The 19,324-nt window shown below is 42.2% G+C and overlaps 1 protein-coding gene across 1 annotated transcript; it reads right to left on the bottom strand.

The window, feature by feature from the left end:
* Nucleotides 1-827: 827 nt before the first annotated feature.
* DCTN5 (dynactin subunit 5) lies at nucleotides 828-19,176 on the bottom strand. Its single transcript, XM_021686855.1, has 6 exons — nucleotides 19,043-19,176; nucleotides 18,270-18,338; nucleotides 12,029-12,147; nucleotides 9,131-9,242; nucleotides 5,243-5,345; nucleotides 828-2,200 (listed from the first exon to the last, which is right to left on the bottom strand). Exons 1-6 carry the CDS (start codon nucleotides 19,088-19,090, stop codon nucleotides 2,103-2,105), a joined length of 549 nt encoding a protein of 182 aa, XP_021542530.1. The 5' UTR covers nucleotides 19,091-19,176; the 3' UTR covers nucleotides 828-2,102.
* Nucleotides 19,177-19,324: the final 148 nt, after the last annotated feature.

Raw genomic sequence — 19,324 nt, 5'->3', positions numbered from 1 at the left:
CTACTTCACTGTATGTCTCCTCTTTACTAACTGGATTGGATTTTTGCAATCATGTACTTGAGTTACTTAAGGCTTTTAAAATCATGTTTAAGAGGCTTTAAACAATCCCACTTTCTCTTAATTTTCATTGTTCACAACAAAATGGGCAGTCAAAAAAATGATATGTCAATTACATCTCAAGCTGGAAGGGATAAATTGAAAAAGAAAATGGACAGTCAGTTGCATGGCAGTCAGCTAGCTTCCTTTTAGAGGTATTCAAACACAGGCTGGATGGTAATCTGTTAGACGTACCCTGGAAGATCTCACTAGCTAATGGAGATTAGCTTAGACAACATCAAAGCTCTGTCAATTCCAAGATTTGCCTTCATGGTGGCACAAAAGAAGGGAGCTGGGGGAGATGCCAGGAAAGGACCAAAAAAAAAAAAACCCCAAAAAACAAAACAAAACAAAAACCCTGCAACCATCACAGACTACTGGTATCAGACAGGGCACACAGCAGATGTGCTCCAAGGGTAAGCCTAGTCTCATCTGACCAGGACAGAGCTGAATTGCACGGCTATGCTGCCAGACAGACATGGGTGTGACTCCTGGGTCAGCCACTTTGTCACTGTAGGGACTGGACCAAGTTATCTAAGATCTTTGAGTTTTTTCTCATCTGTAAAATAGGAATAACATCCCCCTTACTGGGTTGGTGTGAGCCATAAGCAGACTAGTGAATGCAAAGTCTGTAGCAGGGCACCAGGCGTGCAGGGAAGTGGCCGAGGAAGTGAGGCAGCCATCACAGAGGGGGAGAGGGATCACCTTCAAGTGATTTGTTTCATGTGTCAATCTTTTAATGCATTAAAAAAAAAAAAAAAAAAAACTGGAAAACAGTTTTACATTGACCTAGAGGAAATCATCACATATAGCCATTTTAACAAACCCCACAACCACATATTAAGTCTGTCCAGCTCCTGCTAGATCCTAACCTTCAGGGCTGAACCATCTTACCCTGTTCACAGCAGAATCAGAGCATTAAGCAAAGCCAAGGTTCTCAGACCCTCCCTTCTAAATCTTTTAGACCAAGAGGTCGGAGCAGAACCAGGCAGGGTTGTGTTATTACCCAGGAGATGGTTAAAAACAGCACTGGTAACTTCATTTACTCCTTGGGGCTCTGTGCCCACAGAATGATTTAAGAGGCCCCCATGTATATATGTGATTGGGTCCAGGTAGAGATATTTTGGTCTGAACTGTGAGGTTTATGGCAAATACAGAGTGGATGAATGGCTCTAGGCCAAGAGGACAAGTGTCACAAATGCTATGTCTTCAAGGAAATAAGGCATATGCTGTTGCCTGCAAATACTGTGAGGCAAGGAGTGACTGCCAGACTAGTCCATCCACATGGCAGACTCATACCTGGGTCTTTGCAAAAATAAAATCTGGGTGCTGGGGGCCCCCCTTCTAGTGAAAGCCGAAGGCCCTAGAATAGAATGCTAGAAAGTCTTTTATTAATCACCCTGGGTTAAAATAACACTTAAAGTCATTTCGGGAAGAAGAGAAATGCTAACCACCCCTCCTTTCAAGTTTTAGTAGCCAACAGGAATCTGGGCTCTGAAAAGTCACCAACATTTTCTCCCCCAAGACCATGAACAATTGTGGCAACTGGCCAAATGTGTTAGCTCAGGAAAGCTGGGAGCAACCCATGTGAGCGGTGTTCATTGTGGGCAGCTAATGGCCATGAGCAGTAGACCAGCTTCATAACCTCTACGCTGGGACAGTGCTCTGCTCTGCGGGCCAGGATCCTGTCATCCACAGGACCAAGGGGTGGGCGTGTTGGGAACAGATGATTCTGTGTTCCACAGATAATGGTATGAAGGGGCCGTTAATAGATAAGGTTTAAGCACAGCATTTGGACACAACTCCTCCAGACATTCTGTTATTAAAGTCTTAAGAGCTTAGAACCTGGAAGGATTGAGAAATTCTAAAGAATTAAAACCAGACAAACAAAAAAAGAGGGTGGAAGGTATCAAAGACACAAGAGCTCTTTGTAGATGCTGGCTGGCTCACTTTGTCCCCAAGTTCATCTTAGAGCTCAAGCAAATTTGAGACACGAGGCAGAGACATTAGACCTGTGTCAAGGGCAAAAACTTCTGGTAGTAGCTCTTGGTGACGTCAATCATCAGCTCCTGGGTACATTCTGGGAGCTCCCCTGAAAACAGCCCTGGGGAAAGAAAGACCTGGTCAACCAACTGGAGCTGGGGGAGGCCAGCAGCTCTGATTTCGATTTAAACCACTACAGGGCCCTTTTCTTTACTCATGAGCATCTAAATTCTAGGTCTTCCAGCTTCAATGCTAGCAGAATATTTCTACTGACCGTATCTTCAAGATGATATTTTTGTGTGTGTGGGGAGACAAATAACACAATTCCCCGAATGGATAAATATACATTACTGCATGATCTGAAGAGTTAAGGCATCTCCGACTACATGGGATGTTGTTCCAGACAAGGATTAGTCCATCCCCTGGATTCTGGTATGACACCTGCTGGGCAAGCCCAGGTGAGCACCCTTTGAGGTAAGAAACTGTTCTGTTGTTCATACAATGAAACTGAATCCAATCCCCAAACCTGCTACATACAGACAAATCATGGATGGGAGTAGAACAGAAATATCCTATCAAAAGACAAAAAATTGTATTTAAGGATTTCTGGGAAAGAGGCACTCTCATACACTATGGGCAGAAGTGTACACTCATATAACCGTTTGGAAGAGCAATTTTGGAAAATCTAGCAAAACTTTTAAAAGTTCATACCCTGTGACCTGACAATCCAACTTCTAAGAATTTATCCTACAAATATCCTTGCCCAACTGATCAATATATGTACAAGAATATTAATGCAGCAAAGTTTCTAATAGTGAAAAACCAGGTACAACGTCTAATGGTCCATTATACCAGGGAATGGATCAGTTACACTGCGGTACATTTATGTAATGAAAACCATGCAACCATGAAAAGGAATGAGGGGAATCTCTTCATACTGACAAGAAAAGATGCCCCAGATACACTGTTAAGAAAGCAAATTTCCAAACAGAATAGAAAGTGTGAATCTATTTATACAGGTCTAAACAGTTTTATATATCTGTGTAATACACACAAGTACATATATACACACACATGGTACACACACCTGTGCATTAATATACATACAAAACAAACACACTTGCACATATACAGAGAGAAAATAACAGGTAGGATAGAAAAAAAAGGTCTAAAAAATATAAAATTCTCACAGGCATCTTTTACAAATGAGCAGCCTATGTTAGATTTGCAAACATATGTTTGGTCTGCACAGTATTTAATCTTTTTAAAAAGTTAGCAGCCAACACTCAAAAATTCAGAGATCCCATGTAGATATTCAGATTTTTAGCTCCTCATGAACTATCAGAAGTTCTTAGAATGTTAGGTCTGTACTCTTGGCCAGCCATGATAGGCTGTCACTTCAATCACGTCTGTCTGACTCCTACAGGCAGTTTTGGCTTTTTGGTTCCTGACCCAGGTTCTTTCTGGATGGTTTGCCTTTCATTTGTTCCACTACTCAGTGACATGCAGAGGAGCCCTCCAAAAATGTGCCAGTTGTCCTACAACCTTAGGCCTCTTTACTAAGGATGAAGATTACCAACAGCATTATCTAGATGGTTAGCATTTGTTTGTGAAACTACTAAAAACGAACATGGGAAGTATCTTGTCACAGTGCAGAAAGTACTGGACTCTAAATAAGGGGTCTTAAGAGCTAGTCAAGGCTTTCCCACGAACCAGCTCTGACCCTGTGGACAACCCAATCTCTCTAGGCCTGTTTCCCCATCTACACAATTATCTCTAAGGTCTCAGGCAGCTTGAATCCTCCATCAGAACCTCCAAACACAGTGCTTATTTGGATTTCAAATACCAAGTAGTGCCTCCCTGCCTTGGCCATCGATGCCCAAAGACCACAGTTGGTTCTAAGGACCCTGAATAAGTTAAAAGAGGTTAAGATATTTCTCTGGCAATATACTTCTCACTGCAGATCAGATACCTGTCTGACAATCAACCTAAAACGACTGCTGGGGCTGTTCGGATCTGCACTTGCTAAGAATGATGATACTTACTCACAGTGGGAACCTAATATAGGGAGAATCTCACTCAGCAAGGCTCTTCCTCCTTTGCAAGAGCAAAAGCTGTTTCAGCTCTTCTGAAACAGCAGAACAGCCCATTTCCTCCCCAAAGAATCTGAATGGATGATTTTCTACATCTTTGAAATCCACAGTCAATGATCTGAGTGATGAGTTTTTTAATTGGAAAAGTAACTAAACCATCCAGGGGTACGTCTCATATATTGCCAAATCTCTCGCTATAAATAGCATCTTCCATCTGTGAATCTCTGGTGTGCCTCTGTCCATGTTGCATGAGTTCAACCACATAAAACCATATAGAGAAGAAAAGAGACTGCCTTGGGGTGGGGGTGGGAGACATGAGGTTTTCTTCTTCCTTCTGTTTTTCTGTGTTTTCCAAGTTTTCTAGGAGGAGCATGTATCACTTTTGTTTGCTCACATGTTTGGCCACTGGGAACTCTGAGCTCACGAGGGCTTTACCTAAGGGCATTCCATTAGCCAAGGTCAAGAGGGGATATATTTGCTTCCCTTAGGTGTTCTAGAGCTATCGTTGGCCTTAGACCATGTTTTATGCCAACTTTTCAGTTTGGGCATTCCTGGGCAGTGTGGGAAGTGTAAGTTCAAAATCCCAACCAACATGAAGGCATTGTTAGAATTCTCTGGAGAGACTTTTTCTTTTTCCACCCAGAGCCCAGACCAAGAGAGTCTTGCTTCTTTGTACTTTCCCTGTGCTGGTGGCAGGTTGACTCTAGATCAACTTTTATTGAGAGACCACCCTTCAAGAGGATCTCTCTGCCATATAAGGCTTTCTCTCTTATCCCCACAGAAGTATCAAACCCTAAACCACTCTACTTATTATGAAGATGCATAAACCTAACCATGCTTATAGTGTGGGTTTAGTCTCCTCTTTGTTTCTGACTCTTGAAATTTCCTTGTGAACTCAATTGTGCATTTAAAAAGATACTGGTTACATTTTTAGATAGCATTTCTAGGTAATCTGTAGCAGGAGAATTTTTAAATTAGCTAGATCAATACATTGTCAGAGACAAAAACTGCATGCATTACTTTTGTGAAGGAAAATGAGATTGAGCTTTCATAATCAACACCAAGCTTACCTGGGCAGCCTGAGAAGACGGTGAATGGTGGCACCACAGTTTCTGGGGGTAATACTGTGTTGTCAAGAATTTTGCAGCAATCTTTCAACACACATCGGCGCCCCTGAAATTAAAATCTTGTCACTAGGAAATACAGCAGGAATTGCTCGAGTAAAAGTTGCCTGTCTGCTGCATGGAATGCTATTTTATATATTCTCCATTCATGATATCATACAATAGACAGGGCCAATGACAAGAGGTTTGGCCACAATTCCCTACTTCAGGTGACAAGCAGGAGGAGGTAGGGGTACGAGTGTGTGTGTGTGTGTGTGCGAGTGTGTGTACATGAACTTGGGGAAGGAATTGTATGCTAGGGACAGTTCAGGTTATCTTAGGTATTACAGACTGAAATTCAGTCTCCCAAGAGTTGTAGAATTTTCTGTCTTTTTTCTTAAATTTAGTGGACATCTACTTTTTTGCTTGTCCAACATTTGATCCCCTTTCTTCTGGTAACAGAACCTGTATTGTCCTTGGTAACACCCCTCTGCCCATGACAGTCCCCTATCCTAACCCCAAACCCCAAGCCTGGCCACAAGGACTGTTTTATGGAATGAGCCAAATCAGTCTGATGAATCACAACATCAAGGCTTCTGCTGGGACTACTGGGAAAGGAAGCTCTTCCCAATGGGGTTTCTAGAGGACAGGACAGACATTTAGACCAGCTGTCTTGTTTCCAAGAGGGAAGAATCTGCCTGACAGCCTCCCAAAGGAAAGCGGGAAAGAGAAAGAGATTAATTCTCATGACATCAATTGAACCCTTGGAGCCACCTGTGCATAGAATTAGGGTCTACTTTTGTACTCTTGGTTCATATTAGCCAATATGTTCGTTTTGAAAGTTTAGGCCAAGCCTTATGCCTGACTTTATCCACTGTTGCCACTTTTGAATTCTGCATCACCCACAGCATTTTGAGGGCAAGAAATAAGGTCTGGTAGATCCATCTGTTTCCTGGGTTAAAGGAAAGGGGAGGCTTCTTCTACATACAGATTAAAGTTGTGCCTCAGACTACCTGCTGAGTAAGTGAAAGTTTTGGTCTTCACCGACTGCACTTACATCACCAGGGCCTGTGAGTTCACTTGTGTCCTGGTCAGAGGATCTGATAAAACATACTTGACTGACAATGTGGAATCCCTAACAACATCAGGACAATGCTAACCTGTCTAGATCTCAGATTTTACCGAAGAATATGAAAGATACTTTGATTTGGTTATATTAAAAATTTCCCAATTATTAATAAATGCCCAAATCATAAGTATTTCCAGGAATTTCCAGGTAGATTGCTAAATGAATTTTTTAGAAAGCTTATACCTTGAAGGTCTGAATTTTTTAAGTGACTACTAAGCTGTCTCTGGCGAGGTGGATAACAGCCTTGGCAACACTTGGCACTATCTGTAGCTCAGAAACAAGTTATAACCGCAGCTCTCCATTCATTCTTGGAAAGTTCTCTCCCATGAATTACCTGCTAGTGGCAATTCCCAAAATACAGCAGCTGGCCAGCTCCCCGGGTGACTCCCAAATTAACCCAAAGACGTCCTATGACACCTATGCTCCTAATAATTCTGATTAAGCGCATAGGGCACTGGGTGGAAAGAAGCAGAATGTGCTGCATGAGGCATGACACATTCACACAGAGGGATCTGCAGACAAAGGGCCCTGGAAAAGAAGAGCAGTGAGAATAAAACTTCCGCTGTGTACCACCGGCCACCACACAGCCTGGAGGCACCTGCTGTGTCCACTCATTAGCCATTCTGCCCACTCAGGTAAATGATGCTTAATCAGTTTCCAGAGCATTCTGGGCAAACTGATCAATTAAACAGCAGCAAAAGTCAAAACACGGGTACTTCTTAGGCATGAGTGCATTGGCAATAGATGAGGAGGTGAAAAGCTGAAACCGCTTCTTTATTCTTTCCTAGAGGACTTTCCCAGGAGGAGTCAAGAACTCCATGTTGCCAGTATTACAGCTACCTGTATTTCCAGATACAAGTTATTCAGAGTCTTTGAGCCTTGGGTTCCTCGTCTGGGAAACAGGACATAAAACCAAACCGCAGGGCCACTGTGAGGATTAGAGACAATAAATGTAAAGCTCACAGCACGGTAACAGAGACTACGAAGATTGTCTGTGAGGCTTTTCCTGCAGGCATCTGGACAACTCTGACTGGCAACTATACCCTCACACATCCGAAAGGAGTTAGACCACCAAATGGATGCTATCGGAAGGATCTGTGGGTCATGGGGACAGCTGGACTCTAAAAAGAGTCCCTGGCTAGCTCCAAGATTCTAGAGTTGTAAAATAATCTTTCTCCTGAGATTACTTGAGAATTTGTAAAAGGCTCAGCAAATAAGTACTTATGTCTGAACTGATGTATCAGAAAGGGGCACAAAAAAGCAGAGCAAGACAAGAAGACTAGAACTCCCTACGCACTGGGAAGAGCATTTGGATTTTAATGTTTCAGACACTTAGCTCCAGGGATAAAGGACGGGGCTAACACACTAGGCTACTATGAGCACGTCATCACTTTGCGGAAGAAAAAGAAAAATCCAGCTGTGGCTTAGAAAGCCAACTTCTGTCACATAGAATGAGGGGACAGGATGGATTTCACAATTTTCCCCCTTTCTTCAATATCATGCCAAATGAAAGACCCTCTGTCTCTAATATATATGAAGGGACTCCTTTGGAGGAGAATATTTGGCAAAACAACCACTTCCCTTAATTCTGAGTGACAGGCCGGATTGGGATGTTTTCCACAGCAGTGTGGCTCTCCACTGCACGGTCCATCTTTGCTGTGCTCTCGTGGCTTGCAGAATGTGACCACAGGGTTTCTACAAGTATTTTATACTTGAGTATTATCCAGAAGAGAGAGCTGCCTCTGTATTATTGGGAATAACATGAAAAGTCCTTGGCTTTTCCTAGAAGCTAGGATTTGGGTACAAATTTAAAATATAGGAAACTGGGGTGCCTGGGTGGCTCAGTCGTTAAGTGTCTGCCTTCGGCTCAGGTCATGATGCCAGGGTCCTGGGATCGAGTCCCACACCAGGCTCCCTGCTCAGCGGGAAGCCTGCTTCTCCCTCTCCCACTCCCCCCTGCTTGTGTTCCCTCTCTAGCTGTGTGTCTCTCTCTGTCAAATAAATAAATAAAATCTTAAAAAAAAAAATATAGGAAACATTTTCCCTAACTCTTAAGGCAGTTCAACTCTGGTCATTAGCATTCTCACCCAGGATGTTCTCATAAATCCCAACTGAAATCAAGCTCTTCATCTAAGAATACTGAGAAATCCAACTTCGTAAAGCCTTGGCCAGATGAAACAAGTAGATGCCAAGGCTCCTGTGGACCAGGATCCCACATGTCCACTGAGCAAGGGCCCACTTGTACCCCACATGCCCATCACCCTGAACTACTTGGAGTTCCCCTAATGTCATATCCCTTGTCCCCACTAGACTGTACGATCCTGGAGGTAAAGCAACAGGTAGGCCATAGAGCAGGCATGGCTATTCATTAAGCCTGGGTTCAAATCCCAGCTCTACCACTTCATAGCTCTGTCAAATCCCCTAATTTCTAAGGTCTTCAGGCTTGTTATCTGCAAATAGGGATAATAACAGTTAAGTACCACCTTGGATGGTTATGAGGGTCAAATGGAAAAATCAAAGGCAAGAGTTTAACATCTTATAGAAGAGGTTAGATAAAGTTTAGCCGTGATTACTGATGCCTAGAAAACTCCAAATCCAATAATAATTCAAGTAGACCAGAAACTACTTCTACCCTCCTTGGCCACAGAAGCAGAGGCCCACTGATGTGAGGGACGGGAGATGGAGGGGCAGTAAGGCCGTTTAGCCAGCCAAGACACCATACTCACAATCACACAGTTCTTGCCAACGTGAACATAAGAGCCAATCTGAGCTGCGTTGACCACACAATCTTCCTCAATAAAGACATGGTCCCCGATATGTAAAGGAAAGAATGCAACGCTGGAGAAGGAAAAGAAGATGAACAAAAGAAAATGTCAAGGTGATTTGCTTTTGGTCAAGGTTTATAGAACTGCTGATCGTACTCTCAACCTCATCATCTCGTCTTAATAAGACTGCTCCTAAAAGGAAGGAATCCTCAGGCTAGGAGAATTCTGTAATGTTGAAGATGAATGGGATTACTAGCTCAAAATCAGAAATATTGGACCAAGCAGTGTGCAAGGAAACAGCAAGACAGAAGCAGCGAGACCTTCCAAGCTAAAAGGGCTGGCACCAAATGAATGCGTGTTTTGCTCATTCCTGCCTCCTTGGAAATGCTCATAGGTCACATTTTCGGTAATCTGCCCTACAATGTTGTAGGGGACTGACATCACTTCCTGGGATATATTTTCTACCATTCAACATTCCAAAAATTTGTATATTTTTGATTTTACTGATTTTACTGAGTACCTACTGTATGCCAGACTCTATGCTAGAAATTGGAGATAGAATGGCAAGCAAAAAGGACACTATCTGGCCCACGAGGAGCTAGCAATCAAGAAAAGAGAGATTAAACAAATGATTATATAAGTAATTAATTACAAATACGATAAGTACTACAAAGTAAAAAATACCAAGTTATAAGTGAAGACTTCACCTAGATTGGGAGTTTGGTAAAAGCTTAATTGAAAGTGACATTTAAGGGGCACTTGGGTGGCTCAGTTGGTTAAGCATCTGACTTCAGCTCAGATCATGATCTCAGGGTCCTGGGATCGAGCGTTGTGTTGGGCTCTGCACTCAGTGGGGAGTCTGCTTCCTCTCTCCTTCTCCCTCTGCCCATCCCCATGCTCGTCTGTCCTCTCACTCTCTCAAATGAATAAATAAAATCTTAAAAAAAAAAGTGACATTTAAGCCAAGAATTGAAGGAGGAGGAGTCAGTAGGCTTTCTCCAGACTTCTGACATCATTGCCATTCTCCATGATTCCTCAAATGTTACTGACTATGGTTCTATGATCACATCTACAAGTAACTTCAGTACCTTGGGATGGAAAATATTTGGACTAGAACTAAAATAAAGTAGCTGGATGCTCACTGGCTCTATCTAGTCCTGTGCTCTATTTTGTCAGAGACGATACCTGTCCTCCCTGGACCTATAGTTTATTTAAATCTTCCTTAATCTATTCATATTTTTGATCTGGGACCCTTGTGTGACAATGAATTCCTTGATCTTATCAGTCTACAGCAGCACTGTCAGCACCTGAATTTTAAATTAAAAATTCCAAACTTGATATTATTATCTGGTTCTTATATTGAGGATACATGGGGTGGGGGACAGAGGAATCCATGCTCACTTGCTGTTCATGTGTTGCTATTTACACTTTTGTATTCCTGTATTTCTCATGTGGACTATTCCTATTTACACATCCTACTGTTCACCAATAAACCCCCTATTTATTCTCAGAGCTCTTCCGAGACCATAGCCAGCACAGTAATGCCTCTATCAGAAGGGGGAGCCAACGACTCTGGCAGAGTACCTGTCACAGTGTGGAACCACGAAAGCCCACCACAAGGATTTCTTGTTTCCCCCCAAAAGCCTTCTGAGCTAATGAGCAAATGTTTTCACGTGAATGATTTGCAGTGATTCCCTGCTCCCATTCCTGTCTGTGATGGAAAGCCTGGAGTCTGACTTCATTCTGAGACATGCAGGATGATTCCTGTGTGCTTTACTCCCAGGTATTACAGTCTGAGTTGGTTGCTCTCTTTATTGTTCCTCCCTAACCAAGTTCAGCCCTATGATAGGAGTGTCACAATACACAGTGGCTATCAAATTATAGTATCACATTCTATAGTAGCCATCTCTGTATGTGTTTCTACTATAGGTTTTTGAGAACTTTGAGGCAGGAACGCTATTTCATCCATCTTTACGTACCCACCTTATAATGAAGTGACTGACATAAAGAAAGCACTCAATCAATGCTTGTTGAATTACTCAGTGTATTGCAGATGGTGCCATAGGTAGGAGCCAGGAGGGAAAAGAGGGAGAGAGGCAAAAGAACAACAACAACAACAACAACAACAAAAATACCAGCACATCAGGCATGGTGGACAGTTTTCCTGCCCTGTCCATGCCCTTCCCTGGATAATCCTTACTCCCACTGAGAAAACAGTGGGCTTGACTTGCCCCTGCCCTCTGAGTCAAAACTGTTTAGACCAGAGGTGGGCACTTAACTCCAGCTGAGCCAATCAGATTCCCTCTGCCAAGATTCTGGAAATAAGACCTAAAATCTTTGGCTGGTATCTTTTGAAGCCTGAATAGAGAACTGATATAAATAAGGGGCTGAGGCAGCATGGTTGGCTCCATGAGAAAAGGGGGAAGATGAAGCCAACGTGAAAGAGAGGAGAGGGAGGCAGAAATGCAGGGACAAAGACCGACAAGAAACAACATAATCTCGGTGACAGAGCAATAGTCAGCATAGTTGTCTTGATTCTGGCTAGCTGTCCAATTACAGGTTCTAGTCCCTATGAGGCCTGGCCCCTTTTCCTACCCTTATATTCCATTAAATATGCCTGCATCTCTTCATCAGAACCCCTTCTGCCTTTGCCAATTTAAGTGGATTCTGTTTCTGGCAACCAACCAACAACTAGACTGAGACAACCACCACCAGAGTTGCGTTCATTACAGTGAATTCCTCCTCAGTGACCCAAACAATAGCACAGACCTGCTCCTTATACCACAACTCAATATCCGGAATACACCACCCATAGCAGCATCCCACACAATACTGAAACAAGGTAAGTAAATTACATACCCTTTGCTGAATTTCTTGAACGGTGGCCTTATGACACTCCGACTTTTCACAACACAATGACGTCCAACTCTTACATTTGCTAGATCCCCTCGGATAATACAGTCATTCATCACAATGGTCTACAAAATAAAGCACATTTTAAAAAGCTACCAACATAGCCTAAAACACAACAAAAAAGACTAGGTAAGTAGACACTGATTGAAGTTATGCTATGATCTACTGAGTCACATGTTCTGTCAAAAGAGATAACTTTAAGGTAAAGAGAACTGCCCTCCTAACACTGACTCAGTTAGGGGCGCCTGGGTGGCTCAGTTTTTAAGCGTCTGCCTTCATTTCGGGTCATGATCCCAGAGTCCCGGGATCAAGTTCTGGGATCGAGTCCTGCATTGGGTTCCCTGCTCAGCGGGGAGTCTGTTTCTCCCTCTGCTCTTCACCTTGCTTGTGCTCTCTTTTTCTCTCTCTCTCAAATAAATAAATAAAATCTTAAAAAAAAAAACAACACCGACTCAGTTGAAGATGTTCCCAGCATATCATGAGCTTTGCCCTTAATATCCCATAAATAAGACTCGTTGAATAAACAGACCTTTACTAAGAATGCCTGTAGTTGACCTAGTTTACTCACCACCTCAGATTCACTTGATTCTACCCGCCCTTAAGCCTTGGCTGCTTGCTCAGTGAGAATCCAGGCTGCTCCTACCTTTGTCCAATCTCCCAACACTACTGACTACCTCCAACTTCATGCTCCTGGAGGTAGGCCTACTGAGCTCCTGGTTCCTCTCCCAAATTCTGGACTCAGATGAAGTGCTACACTGCAGGGTATGATATCCAACTGCCCCAAAGATTGCCTGGATGGGCTTCAGGGTGAATTATGTAACTCAGAAGTTTGGAGGAATTAATGCCCCATACTTGGTAAAGTAGTAGGCATTCTGGAAATGTCTTTTGAATAAATGGGGTAAAAAAAATAAAATTGCATATGGCTGGGGTTACAGCTGGACAAGTAAGCTGGGCCTAGGGCTTATGAGGCATTATGTATACTGAGTACAGAAGCTTAGGCTTTTTCCCTAGAGGATATAGAGGATATAAGGAATCAAACTTTTTAAGCAGAACACACTGAATCTTCATTTTAGAAATATTATTCTGAAAGCAGTCTAGAGTTAAGGGAGAGGGCAGGTAAGACTGGAGGGAAAGTGACACTTTAGATGACTACAGTGGATCAAGGTAAAATGAGAGAATGGGCCTTCTCTATGACAATAGTTGTGCATGAAGAAAAGAGAAATACAAGGTAGAGGAATCTGATCAAGCCTCCAGATCTACTAATTAAGAGGGAGGAGAGGGGCAGAAAGACTGCATTCAACAACCATGGAAATAGAATTGACCAAATTCAAAATTTGAAAATTCTACAGAACAATGAGCCAGTTTCTTCAACATATAAGTGGGATGGAGAGAAAAACAGGCTGGGGGAAAAGAACTGTTACAGGCTTAAAGAGTCCTGAGAGATATATCAACCAGATGCAATGTGTACTTGACCTTGTTTGGATCCTGATTTGAATAAACCAACTATAAAAAGACATGTTAAGATACTAGAAAGATTGAACATGGACAGAGGATTAGATAATAGTAGGAAATAACTGGCTTCTTAAAAAATATATCATGATAAGGGTACTCTACTCATTTTTTAAAATCTTTAAATCTTAGTGATATATATTAAAGTATTTATGGGTGAAATAATACAGTGTTTGCAATTTGCTTTAAAATACCCCAACTCCCTGCCCTGCCCCTGGTCAAAATAGGTATGGGTTTGTGGGGCAGGTACAGAGATGAAACAAGGACGTCAGAATATGGCTAACTGCAGAAGCTGGTGAATGAGTATATGGAGATTCATTATATGTTCTCTCTACTTTGGTACATGTCTTAAAAGTTGCATAACAATACTGCCCATCGATAAAAAGTAATGAATTGTTAATCCACTAATGTACACAACATGGATAAATCTCAAAAACATTATGCTGAGTGAAAGAAGGCTGACAACAAAGAGTACATGATTCCCATTACAGGCAACTCTAGGAAATGCGAAAGTAATCTCTATTGGTCTTACACCAGTGGTTATCTGGGGCCAAGGGTAGTAGGAGGACTGACAGCAGAGGGGTCCAAGGAAATGAGGGTGATAGAAATATTTTATATCTTAATTGTGGTTGCATAGGTGTAAGCATCAGTCAAAACTTGTCAAACTGAGGGGCGCCTGGATGGCTCAGTTGGTTAAGCATCTGCCTCAGCTCAGATCATGGTCCCAAGGTCCTGGGATTGAGCCCCAAATCAAGCTCCCTGCTCAGTGGGGAGCCTGCTTCTCCCTCTCCCTCTGCTCCTACCCCCTGCTTGGGCTCTCTCTCTCTCAAATAAATAAATCTTAAAAAAAAAAACACCAAAACTTGTCAAACTGCACACTTAAAATGGGTACAATTCATTGTATGTAAATTATGTCTCAATAAAGATAACTTTTAAAATGTTCCACTAGAGGGGCACCTGGGTGTCTCAGTAGGTTAAGCGTCTGCCTTCGGCTCAGGTCGTGATCTCGAGGTCGTGGGATCAAGCCCCGCGTCGGGCTCCCTGCTCAGCGGGGTGTCTGCTTGTCCCTCTCCCTCTGGCCCTCTCCCTGCGTCATGCTCTCTCTTGCCCACTCTCTCTCTCAAATAAATAAAATCTTTAAAATAAATGTTCCACTATAAAATGTTAAAAATGGAAAAAAAGGGAAGAGAATCTATATGACTTGGTCATTGTTTTGATATTGGGGAAAGAGAGAAAGGGAATCTAGGATGAGAGTTTAGAATGGGATAAGCGATTCTGGGGACTGGACTGGATGACAAATTCAATTGTGAAATGCTATTTGAGGTACCTGTTGGATGACCAACAGGCAGTTGAAATGAAGGTCTGGGGCCCAGGACAGAAGAGGTAGATGGGGAATACAGGTGAAATTAGATATGTCACTAACCTGACATATACAGGTGAATTTAGATATGTCACTAACCTGAACACGAGGCTCTGAGAAATTACTAAAAAAGAAGTGGGCTCATACTTCGAAGAGTTTACCAATCTCACCTGCATATGTTTGGTCTATAAAACCTCTATCAGTAAAAAGACAATTTCTCATCAGCTGCTGACTATAAAGGACTATAGTTCCTCTTGGTTTTTAAAAATGGTCTCCCTCAAGTTTAAAGAGATATCTGTTTCTAGTATGTACTCTTTCATCTGAAATCCTTCATTTACTTTAATCATTGTTTTCTGTTTATGCTTCCATCTACAATCAGAGAAAATGACTTCTTTTTCTTTGGAAGAAAGCAGAATACCAAGAGTTCTGAGTATTTGGTAACGGTTGTTTTTGTTTTACTGTGTTTTAAACAAAGATAGCAATCTTAATCTGGAAATAAAGAAAATCCACAGAAGTCCCTCAGGCAGCCTAAATTACACTCCCACTTGAAGAAGTAAACATGAAAAACATTAAGTAATGGATAATCACAGGAGGTCAAAGAGATTTAGCATGAGGGACTCAAATCCTGGTTTCCTATCTCATAAAGAATGGAGCTGAAGATGAGAAGTCAGATTCAAAAGAGAGGCAGCAGGATGTTAAAATGAAAGTGAGTGCACATAAGGACCTCACAGGGAAGGATATGGTAGTAGAGCAGAGTTCACTGAACTCGACAAAAGATGAGGCAGAGGTGGGAAGCTGGAGGTCTAAGAACTGTGCCCAGAAACCTGTTTTGTTTGGCTCATGCACCTTGTTTCATCATTTGAATTTAATGCTATTATTTGAATAGCGGGACATTTTGCATTAAAAAAATCCAGATTTCCAATTTGTTTTGAGAAAATATAGGCCTATATTCCCACATGGCAACAATCAGCTTGAGCTTAGCTAGGACAAGTATTCTTCAATTCACCAGGCCCCGCCACTCTCTGTTGTTGGCACCCAGTCTTCCTTACTCATTTGATCCTTGCCTATCCCCGCAGGCACTATAACACCTCATATAAGGGTTTAGGAAAATAGAAATCTCACAGTTCTGAAAGGGACAAAACAAAAAACTGGGAACAAAATAACCAGTAGGAGAGGGGATAAATGGAACTGTACACAGTAGTGAAAACGCACAAACCACAGTGAATCTTAGAAACAGAATTGAGAACAATGGTACTTAGTGTGATAGGTGTTTCCTACTGTGGTTATTATAAGTGAGTGTAAAAAAAGTAAGTAACAGAAAGCCAAGTAAAGCTAAACTATATACGTATATAGTTTACATGGATGTAAACGTGTATGTTTACATCCTACAACATACATGAACTTTGAAACATTATGCTAAGTGAAATAAGCCAGGCAAAAAAGGACAAATATTATATATCTAGAATAGGCAAATTCACAGAGACAGGAAGTGGATTGAGGTTATTAGTGACTAGGCGGGGTGTGGGGGGCAGGGGTGGGGAGACGGGTAGGGAGATGGGGAGGAAACAGGGAGTTATTCCTTAATGAGTATAGAGCTTCTGTCTGGGTGATTAAAGTTTTAGAAATAGATAGTGGTGATGATTGCACAATGGTTGTAAATAGAATTTTTTTTTTTTTAAGTAGGCTCCACACCCAGCGTGGAGCCCAATGCGGGGCTTGAACTCATGACCCTGAGATGAAGACTTGAGCTAAGATCAAGAGTAGGACGCTCAACCAAATGAGCCACCCAGGCACCCCAATTGTAAATATAATTAATGCCAATGGATCGTACACTTAAAAACAGTTAAAGTGGCAAATTTTGTCACATATATTTTATCACAATTTAATAAAGAAATGTTCCCTACAAAATCACAGAAAATGTTTTGAAATTACCTGAGGGATTTCTTTTTCTTTTTTTTTTTTTTTAAGGTTTTATTTATTTGTTTGACAGAGAGCGAGAGACACAGTGAGAGAGGGAATACAAGCAGGGGGAGTGGGAGAGGGAGAAGCAGCCTTCCCAGGTGCCCACCTTAGGGATTTCTTAAAAACTCCACACACTGGGGCGCCTGGGTGGCTCAGTCGTTAAGCATCTGCCTTCGGCTCAGGTCATGATCTCAGGGTCCTGGGATTGAGCCCCGCGTCAGGCTCCCTGCTCAGCGGGAGGCCTGCTTCTCCCTCTCCCACTCCCCCTGCTTGTGTTCCTTCTCTTGCTTTGTCTCTCTCTGTCAAATAAATAAATAAAATCTTAAAAAAAACAAACAAAACTCCACACATTTGCTAATGAGTCAGATTAGGGTTAACTGAATTTTCTAATTTTGTGCAGGAACAGTGTGTCTATAATTACTAATTATACCTAATTACTGAACTATATTTCTTTCTAGTAAATCTCATGATGAGCTAATGGAGATAGTAACTGTGTCTCTACTGAAAAAATTTATGATTGCTTGATTATAGTGAGACTGTTTTCCCTTTGAAGTTAGAGATGTAACATTTTAAAGAAAAATGGCAGGAAAAACTATGGGTTCAGTGTTTGTCAAGTTCAAATATATCTTGATATTTTCTCTGGTTCTGAAATGTCCTAATATTATTCCCAAGTTTATACTCATCTCTCTGCTATTTCAATTTATTTAGACTACAAATTCTCAGCTTTTCATATTCCATTTTGCAAATCTGTTTCATAGTTTAGTGTCTTTTCCAATTCTCTCTTTTTTTAAAGATTTTATTTATTTATTTGACACAGAAAGAGAAAGCGCACAAGCAGGAGGAGAGGCAGAGAGGGAGAAGCAGGCTCCCCGCTGAGCAGGGAGCATGACTGGGGCTCAATCCCAGGACCCTGAGATCATGGCTTGAGCCAAAGGCAGACATTTAACCGAATGAGCCCCCCCATTCTCAAATTAATTTTAAGAGTTTCAGTTAATGCTGAATCATTATTACTAAACAGTTAATTATACTACTATACTTTACAGCTTCTACACTAAAATATTTTGTTGCCTATTTATGTTTGTGTCCAGTAGTTTAGGGCACACCACAATACTTTAAAATAATTTCAGTTCTGGGTGCCATGGTATACCATTCCTGGCATAAAGGGGAAAAGGTTTTCTGTTGCCTCCTTTTATTGAATCTTTTTCGGATTCAATAAAATTTGGAGAATTAAAAAGAGAATTTTTCAATGTACAGCAATAAATGGGAGACATGGCAACATATTATCGGCCCTCCCAATGTGATAATTAGTGGAAAGAAAGCAAAGGTATGCATCCTGGAACTGGCTTGGTCCCTTACCTTGCCATTAAGAACGATGTTCTGACTTCCACACAATACGGACTGGCGACTAACTTTGTTTCCAGATGCCTGAAAGCAAAGAGCAGAAAATGGGGATAAGCAAACTGAGTGGATTCTGGACTACAGGTTTCCATCAAGAAAGCTGCTACTGGAGAGGAAAGGACTTGAAACGGGGCAAAGTCCTCAATGGAATGAGTACAGGATATCAAAGCAAGGATGGATTTGGAAACTACGGATTCCAAGAAGGGATCCAGAATTTGGATGTGGTAGGTCTAGAGCCTAACAACATCAGACACGGGGATTCAAGTTTCAGTTCTATATCCAGGATAATGACTTAACCGATATCAGAGTTGCAAGAATTCATAGCAACGCGGACTGAGCACTTACCCTACTTCGATCAATTTACACACATCATGTATTGACTATAAAGGACCTAACCGTCTTTTAGCACACAGTAATAAATTACGACACGTTAGTTTAAAAAAAACCTTCCGAAAGGCCCGAAGCCTGGAGTTGTTATTGATACTAAGGTGGATGAGACTTGTCCGGCTTTCTGGAAGGCATTTTATCTTTAGGAAATCAGGAATAAGTAAAAAAGCCTAAACTGGCCATGCAAGGAATAAATAACAAAGCTGGGCCATTCACTAAGTGACCTAAGTAATCTCGGACTAAACGCCAAAGGGACCCAGGGTGGGGCAGGGACAGGATGGGGACATCAGCCTCAAAGGGACGCAGGCTCGGAAAAGAGAGGGCAGATGTCTAGACACGCGCACCGTCTCGATGTACTCGGACTTGTTGTAAAGCAGCTCGCCCAACTCCATGGCCACCAACTCCTTCTCGCAGCTCCGGTTCCTGTCAAAGCCTGTCAGCCGGTCAGTCAGACTGGGATTCAGGCTACTTCCGGCCGCTCCTCTACTTCCGCTCTGGGCGCCCTCCGCTCTTATCCGCAGCTCGGCTCTCCGCTAGGCGGCCCCGCTCTATTACTCGGCCGTCTCCAGCTGCGCGTGCGCAGGCCGAGCGGTGGATGTAATTGGCCGGGGGAGACGGCGCGCGGT

Source organism: Neomonachus schauinslandi, chromosome 5 (assembly GCF_002201575.2).
Source record: "Neomonachus schauinslandi chromosome 5, ASM220157v2, whole genome shotgun sequence".
Classification (NCBI taxonomy): Eukaryota; Metazoa; Chordata; class Mammalia; order Carnivora; family Phocidae; genus Neomonachus; species Neomonachus schauinslandi.
Note: the sequence above shows the minus strand (reverse complement) of the source record. Positions and strands in the feature narration are given on the sequence as shown.

What these genes read in the sequence shown, in the direction of transcription:
- DCTN5 (XM_021686855.1), bottom strand. Translation starts at nt 19,090, where the DNA reads ATGGAGTTGGGCGAGCTGCTTTACAACAAGTCCGAGTACATCGAGACG. An exon ending in TTCAAGAAATTCAGCAAAGG is followed by an intron (nt 9,243 to 12,028) that starts GTATGTAATTTA and finishes TTCCTTCTCCAG; the next exon opens with CGTTGCATTCTTTCCTTTAC. An exon ending in TTGGCAAGAACTGTGTGATT is followed by an intron (nt 5,346 to 9,130) that starts GTGAGTATGGTG and finishes TTTTAATTTCAG; the next exon opens with GGGCGCCGATGTGTGTTGAA.